Source organism: Bos taurus, chromosome 29 (assembly GCF_002263795.3).
Source record: "Bos taurus isolate L1 Dominette 01449 registration number 42190680 breed Hereford chromosome 29, ARS-UCD2.0, whole genome shotgun sequence".
Classification (NCBI taxonomy): Eukaryota; Metazoa; Chordata; class Mammalia; order Artiodactyla; family Bovidae; genus Bos; species Bos taurus.
In genome coordinates, this window is record NC_037356.1 from 5,363,333 (window position 1) to 5,371,119 (window position 7,787).

General features: G+C 40.9%; 1 protein-coding gene across 1 annotated transcript; it reads left to right on the plus strand.

Annotated features, from left to right (window-relative positions):
* The first annotated feature begins 4,608 nt into the window (after window positions 1–4,608).
* On the plus strand, window positions 4,609–7,274 carry LOC616911 (tripartite motif-containing protein 64). Its single transcript, XM_024987377.2, has 3 exons — window positions 4,609–5,144; window positions 5,666–5,761; window positions 6,981–7,274. The coding sequence occupies exons 1-3, from the start codon at window positions 4,734–4,736 to the stop codon at window positions 7,254–7,256; spliced, it is 783 nt and encodes a 260-aa protein (XP_024843145.1). The 5' UTR covers window positions 4,609–4,733; the 3' UTR covers window positions 7,257–7,274.
* The last annotated feature ends 513 nt before the right edge of the window (window positions 7,275–7,787 follow it).

Genomic DNA, 7,787 nt, shown 5'->3' on the forward strand with positions numbered 1-7,787 from the left:
CTTGGGGAAAGCAGGTCTCAATGGAAGGAGATAGCTCCATCAGCAATGATGACAGAAAAAGGACACTGTCTAAGGTCTCCTTAGGACTCCAAATGCCCATCTCCAGGTGGAAACCTTGACCCTGAGTCGGGGTTGGGGCTGCTTGTCTCCAGCCCTGCAGGTCAGAGCCCTCTTTCTGCTCTCCCTCCCACTGCAGTGACCTTGGAATTCTGGGCTGTAGGGGTTCAAACTATGGAGCTGAAGCCTTTATATACTGTTTTTGATTCAATATTTTTCTGTAGTAACACTTACATTTTTTGCTATATGTTTATTTTTCAAAATAAAAAATCAGTAATGGTGATTTCAAAACATCACACTTGTATCGTCCTCTGAAAGGCCCACATTGTGAATGGTAATTTTCTGACTGAGAATGTTATCCAAGGGAGAAAGAGAAAAACCAGGTCAGTTAATGGCATTTCCATATCCTCAGAGAGAAAGTCTCTCTATTCAATGAGTTAGTTCAGTTTCCCTTCTCCAAGGAAAGACAGAGCACAAACCCCAGAGAGTTCAGACTGACTTTTCTCAGAAGAAAAGAAGTTAGTATCACTACCGCATATAGAAACACCTCCAATCACATAGAGTAAAACAAAAGCAAGAGAGGTATATTATAAACTGTGAAGTCTGATTTAATGTCAGCCTCTTGATACTTTTGGGATTCGAAGGAGGGTCTGTGGCAAAAAAAAAAAAAAAAAAATCTGCCTGCTAATACAGCTGACCCAGGAGATCAGGTTTGATCTCTCAGTCAGGAAGATCCCCTGGAAAAGGAAATGGCAACCTCCTCCAGTATTCTTACCTGGGAAATCCCATGGACAGAGGAGCCTGGCAGGCTATAGTCCATGGAGTCACAGAGTCAGACACACCTGAGCATGCACATTCTCTGTAATCTTGATACTTTTTTTCAGGACTCACCCAAAACATTATTTTTATCTTTCAGTAGAAACTTTTTCTTGTGCCCATTCTTTAAACGCATGGAGCATGCAGATGGCACTTTGCTATCATGTGGATATTTATTGGGGGTTTTCTCTACCTATTACATTTTCAAAGGTCCAAAAATTTTATAGCAATTCATCAGTGAATACAGGAAATTTAAAAAAGAATGTTCTGGATAACCATGTTCACATATCTCTTGCCTTTCAGTTACTTGATATTGATCTAATATTTAGATTCTGCATATGCTCCTTACAATTATTTGGCCTAAAACAATTTTAATCTTTTTTGTCAATTCTTCCCGATTTTACAAATAATAAATATTCTTTGTGCAATGAATAATAGACTCAGTTATAATACAGAGAAAATGAAAAACCAGCAATGGCACCTTTGGGAATATAAAATCTCACCATATTATGTTTTCAAACTATAAATTATATTCAATTTAAACTTTCCTCTTTTTCTCAGACATTATTTCAATTTTCAACTCATTGAACTTCATTCCCTTCCCCTATCCAGTCAGGTGAGGCAAAGTTTGCTGCATTTTAGAGAACAAGCGGGCTTGCTGTGATGGAAGAAGCTGAGTCACCGTGACTCCTAGAAGGAAAATCACGTCCCTTTTCTCACCTGTGGGCTTCCCAGGTGGCACTAGTGGTAAAGAACCTGCCGATGCAGGACACATAGAGCTGAGGGTTTGAGCCCTTGGTTGGGAAGATCCCCTGGACGAGGGCATGGTAATCCAATCCAGGATTCTTGCCTAGAGAACCCCACAGACAGAAGAGTCTGGTGGGCTATGGTCCATTGGGTCCCAAAGAGTCTGACTCAACTAAAGAGACTTAGCACGCACACATTCTCACGTGTTACTGTTGAGATTACTGGTTGCTGTAATTAGGGCTATCATATAGTTTGTGAAAGAAGATATGAAATTCTATCCTGGGGAGTTCAGTTCTTTCCAAACAACAACTTCTGGCTATCTTAGTCAGAGCAGTATGTGGTATTTTGGGGAGCTTGTGTACCCTGGTTGAAAAATAGAATATGAAGGATGGCTGATTCTGAAGAAATATCACCGAATGAATGCAGGCAAATTCAGAAAAGCAAGTAAATCTAGTGGGTGATAGGTCTAGATGGGTAAGACAGTTAGTCAGTTCAGTCTCCCAGTCGTTTCTGACACTTTGCAGGCCCATGAATCGCAGCACGCCAGGCCTCCCTGTCCATCACTAACTCCCGGTGTTGACTCAAACTCATGTCTATCGAGTCAGTGATGCCATCCAGCCATCTCTTCCTCTGTCGTCCCCTTCTCCTTCTGTCCCCAATCCCTCCCAGCATCAGGGTCTTTTCCAATGAGTCAACTCTTCTCATGAGGTAGCCAAAGTATTGGAGTTTCAGCTTCAGCATCAGTACTTCCAATGAACACCCAGGGCTGATCTCCTTCAGAATGGACTGGTTGGATCTCCTTGCAGTCCAAGGGACTCCCAAGAGTTTTCTCCAACACCACAGTTCAAAAGCATCAATTCTTCAGTGCTCAGATTTCTTCACAGTCCAACTCTCACATCCATACATGACCACTGGAAAAACCATAGCCTTGACTATATGGACCTTTGTTGACAAAGTCATGTCTCTGCTTTTTAATATTATATCTTGCTTGGTCATAACTTTTCTTCCAAGGAGTAAGCGTCTTGTAATTTCATCACCAATCACCATCTGCAGTGATTTTGGAGCCCCAAAATATAAAGTCTGACACTGTTTCCACTATTTCCCCATCTATTTTCCCATGAATTGACTGGACTAGATGCCATGATCTTAGTTTTCTGAATGTTAAGCTTTAAGCCAACTTTTTCACTCTCCTCTCTCACTTTCATCAAGAGGCTTTTTAGTTCCTCTTCACTTTCTGCCATAAGGGTGGTGTCATCTAGATGGGTAGGTGCTATTAAAACTATAATATAGTTCATTAAATAGAGATGTGAAATTCATACTTGGATAGTTTATTCCAAAACAAAATCTTCGTGCATTACAAAGGTAAATGCATGGTGAGACTTTTGTCAGATGTTGGATTGTGGCAATTGGATTAAGTAGGTTTCAGTTTCAATTCAATCATTGGCACTCTGATGTGTTTCCAAGTTTGCAAAATCTAATCATGTGCACCTATACCTTTTCAAGGAGTTGATAACCCTATCACTTGGGAGAAATGGGCGTGGTCATTGGAGAATATAAAGCATCCAGCAAGAACCAAGCTCAATCTTCTCTGGAGCCCAGAGTTGTGGTGTGTGGAGTTGACTGAGCTGTGAGGAGTTGGCTGAGCTGTGAAGACTTTTGAATGTTTCTGCCACCAGCAGTGGAGCACCTAAATCCTGAACTGAATTTGAGAGTTACCTACTGAAAAAGAGTGGAAATTTTTATTAACTACAACCGAAGGTGAGTTCTGATCAAAGTAGAATGAAATTCTGATATGTTAAGTTAAAAATAAAACTTTAATGGCAGTCCTGCACACAAAAGCTAGCTGTATTTATTCTGTCAGTACTATCTATGTTTGAGCACTTCTTCAATCATTTATTCCATGTGGGATTTGCTGACAAGTAACTTATTTTTATCCACACTATATCATGTAACGTCCTTATAAAATGTGAGTAAAAATAGAAAATTAGTAAATATTGTTGAGATGATAAAAACAGTTAATCCATAGGAAAGGATTTAACTCAATGTTGAGAAATACTAGGCAACACATATTAAGTTCTCCTATTGTTTTAATATTATCATGGTCATTGATGCTATCAGTCTACAAATGATTATATTTATGCTGACTATTGTTTCCTGATTATTGTGATACTTGAACATTCACCAGTTCAAAATATGACATACTCTGATGGTATGAACCGACTCCAGGAAAACTTGCTTTCCTGAACTAGAAATGACTTTTTTTTTCCTTTTTGTGTTGAAAGGAGCAGTTTTGTTATTTAAGTTGGAAGCAAGCTCTGAACTCTTTAGTGTTAAGACAGCAGATTAAAGCCAACATTGATTGTATGAAGTTTAAGTTCTTTGTAAACAAATTTATTTGTCTTTAGTAAAGCACTTCTCTCACTTTGATGACGGAAGGAACTGAGGCCATGAGGAGAGAAACGAAGGGTGTGCTAGTGTGGCTTCCAGTCAGGGAATCCTGGAGAATGAGAGAGAGACAGACAGGTTCTGTGTGTGCTTCTGTCAGAATCAGCTAATAAACGTAACTCTGAAGTCATCCCAACACTTACTCTCCATTCTAATCTTTAAGGGGCTTCCCAGGTGGTTCCATGGTAAAGTATCCACCTGCCAATGAGGAGATGCAGGAAACACAGATTCAGCCACTGAGTTGGGAACATCTCTTGGAGAGGGAAATGGCAACCCTTTAGAGGGTTCTTGCCTGGGAAATCTCAAGGGCAGGAGAGCCTGGTGGGCTACAGTCCATGGCATAGCAACAACTCAGACAGTACTGAGCACACTCACACTAATCTTTAAGCTTCTCCATGTATTAATAATTTTAGTATGATTGAAATCCTGGTTTATTTTAAACAAAAAAAGGTTGCTAAGGACTCTTACTGTATTTCATCTTTTGTATAATAGTTCAAATCCATGGTGTATGTAGTCACCATTTCTAGGTTTATTCTGGGGAGGTAAGTAAATAGGGAAATTAGAGTTCAAGACAGGATTTTGTTGAAAGGATTTATCTTTCCTGATGAGGGCAGAAGAAAGACTTTTTCTCTTACCCTGTCTTATTTCTTTCTTTAGTTTTCAGAAACATGGATTCAGACACACTGCAGGTCTTCCAGAGTGAACTCACCTGCTCCATCTGCACGAAGTGCTTCCTAGACCCCGTCACCATAGACTGTGGGCACAGCTTCTGCCGTCCCTGTCTGAGCCTTTGCTGGGAAGAAAGCCAGACCCCAAGGAGCTGCCCTGAGTGCAGGGAAATACCAGAGTGGTCTGATTTCAAAACCAACATTGCCCTCAAGAGGCTGGCTTCCCTTGCCAGACAGGCCAGAGCTGACCACGACCACAGCTCTGAGGAGCAGATCTGTGTGACACACCAGGAAGCCAAAGGCCTCTTCTGTGAGGTTGACCAGACCGTGCTCTGTGGGCCCTGCTCTGAATGCCCCGAGCACGCAGCTCACAGCCACAGTCCAATACACAGGGCTGCTGAGGAGTCCCGGGTAGGTGATGCCTCTCAAGCAGTTTGGGATCTAGAGGCTCCTAAGTCAGAGAGGAAAACGAAGATGCTATGGGGATGGAGATAGTGGAGGTGGGATTTCTGAACGTGGATCCTCACATACAATGTGTCCTCTCAGTGTTGTTGCCCAATTGTCTACACATGTGGAAATGCAGCATCCCTGGGCGGGTGGCACCAGGGACACAGGCTTCTGATGGGAGCTTGAGGCTTTCTTAGTCAGGCTATATTAAAGTGTGAGACTTAATTTTTTACGAAATAGATTCCATTATTGTAAAGTTCCCCCAGTTCTCTAGTATTTACTTCTGTAAAGTCACAGAAGTAAATACCGATACTGATATACTATGATATCAGTATTAGAATCAAATTAGAATAATGTGGAAAACTCTGACCATAGCATTCTATGCAAGATTTCCATGTAACCAAAAACTGCCTTTCTTCATCATGAACAGGATGAAATTTATGGTGTCATCTTCTGGGTCACTAAATCTCGTGGGTATTTTGCAGGAGAAACTTGTGAAGAGAATGAGAACTTTATGGAAACTGAGAGAAGAAATGAAAATCAGTCTGAATCAGGAAGCTAATAAAACTCAGTCATTTGAGGTAAGAATAAAAATGTTCCAATTTATTTGTATAGACATTGATATGATTCTAGATTTTAGGTCCGTTTAAGTTTCCATTAAAGGATATTTGTCTCTTCCCTGGAAAAGTAATAGTTTAAAATGACTTACTGGTAATCACAATTAGAACAAGCTAATGCAAGTTGCTTTTCAACAGTGTGTTGAAACACAGAGACTTTTCTCTGCATACAAATATCTGTATAGTCTCAGGCTATAGTCTTCCCAGTGTTTACGTATGGTTGTGAGAGCTGAACCATAAAGAAGGCTGAGCGCTGAATAATTGATGCCTTTGATCTCTGGTGATGGAGGTGACTCCTGAGAGTCCCATGGACAATGAGGAGATCAAACAAGTCAATTTTAAGGGAAATCAACCCTGAAGACTTGTTGGAAGGACTGATGCTAAAGCTGAAACTCCACTACTTTGGTCATATGATGCAAACAGACAGTTCATTGGAAGAGTCCCTCATGCTGGGAAAGATTAAGGGCAGAAGAAGAGGGTGTCAGAGGATAAGGTGGCTGGACAGTATCACTGATGAAGGATCATGAACTTGGGCAAACTCTGGGAGATGGTGAGGGACAGTGGAGCCTGGCATGCTGCGGTCCATGGGGTCACAAAGAGTCAGACACAACTGGGCAACTGAACAACAACAAAAATGCAAGTTAGCTCAAAGAAAGCTAGTAAATAGGAAAAGCAAGGCATGAAAAGTATTCTTAGGCCAAATTTTGAAGATTTGAATAAACCTTCTCAAACATGGAAAATAAGATGACATTGCCCTAAGAGTGACTGTGAAGGAGAAGATAAAAATATAGTGTTACCTGGAGGAAAAATAGAGCATATTTTATGAACTGTGGTAGATGGGGTTTATCTCATAAAAGAATATTTATAAAAATCAGGGTGAGGAGCAAGAGGAAAACAAGCTTCAGGGAAGAGGGGAAATAATTGATGGAGTAAGAACCCTGAAAAATCCTCCTAGGAAGGGAACCTGGGACTCTTTAGATGGTTTGATTTAAACAAGGAAAGAGAACAGGAATTCAGAGAAAGGACAGATAGGAAGGACCAGCAAATATTCAAGACCATTAGATGTGTGAGGCAGAAAGTTTGTAAAAAAAAAAAAGGTTCTCAATGGTATTAGGGAAATAATATTTGAAGCTTTCTTTTGAATGTGAGCATAAGTAATCCTCTGAATCCACTGTCTCTGCAGAATTATGTGGCCTTAAGGAAGGCCATGATTACAGTTCAATATCAGAGGATACCTCTATTGCTTCATGAGGACGAGAAAATGCATCTGGAGGCCCTGGAGCAAGAAGCCAAGGAGATTTGTCAACAACTCAAGGGGAGTGTGTTCACAATGACTGAACAGGCAGAAAGTATGAGGGAAATGTACAGAGAGCTGACTGAGATGTGTCACAAGCCGGACATGGAGCTGCTCCAGGTGAGAAAGGAGGATCCATCCTCAGAGAGAGAAACAGTCTTCTAGACAAGTTGCTGTAACATTGAAATGTTACCTCACATATGGTTACTTTCAGCTGAGGGATGGTACTCCTTGACTCCCATTATATTTCTCAAATCCCTCTCTCATCATATCCTGGTAATCTTTGAAATATTTTTGCCCTTTTCCTAGTTCACATAGGACCAGATTTTCCAATGTGGTCAGGAGTACTATCCAGACAGATGATCCAAAATCAGCAAAATTCTGTGACCAGGGGACAGTTAACTTTCTTGGAGTAAATCTCAATATATGTTCTGCTAAACCCTTATCACTCTCTGTTATCTCACACTTCCTGGGGACACTGAGATTTTGCCAGTTTTCTGTGCAAGATTGTTAGAAATCATCATCTGTTCCACTTCATTCTATAAATCCTTCTTATGGGTCCCTGTTTTGCTTTAATTGTTATCATAGATGGTGAGATCTCTTTGGGAGTAGCATGGGATCCTAGATGTGGCTGCATCATTGCACACACTCTTCCTGGCCTCCTTCCTTCCTTAATGTGCCCTGAGGAAGCCCATT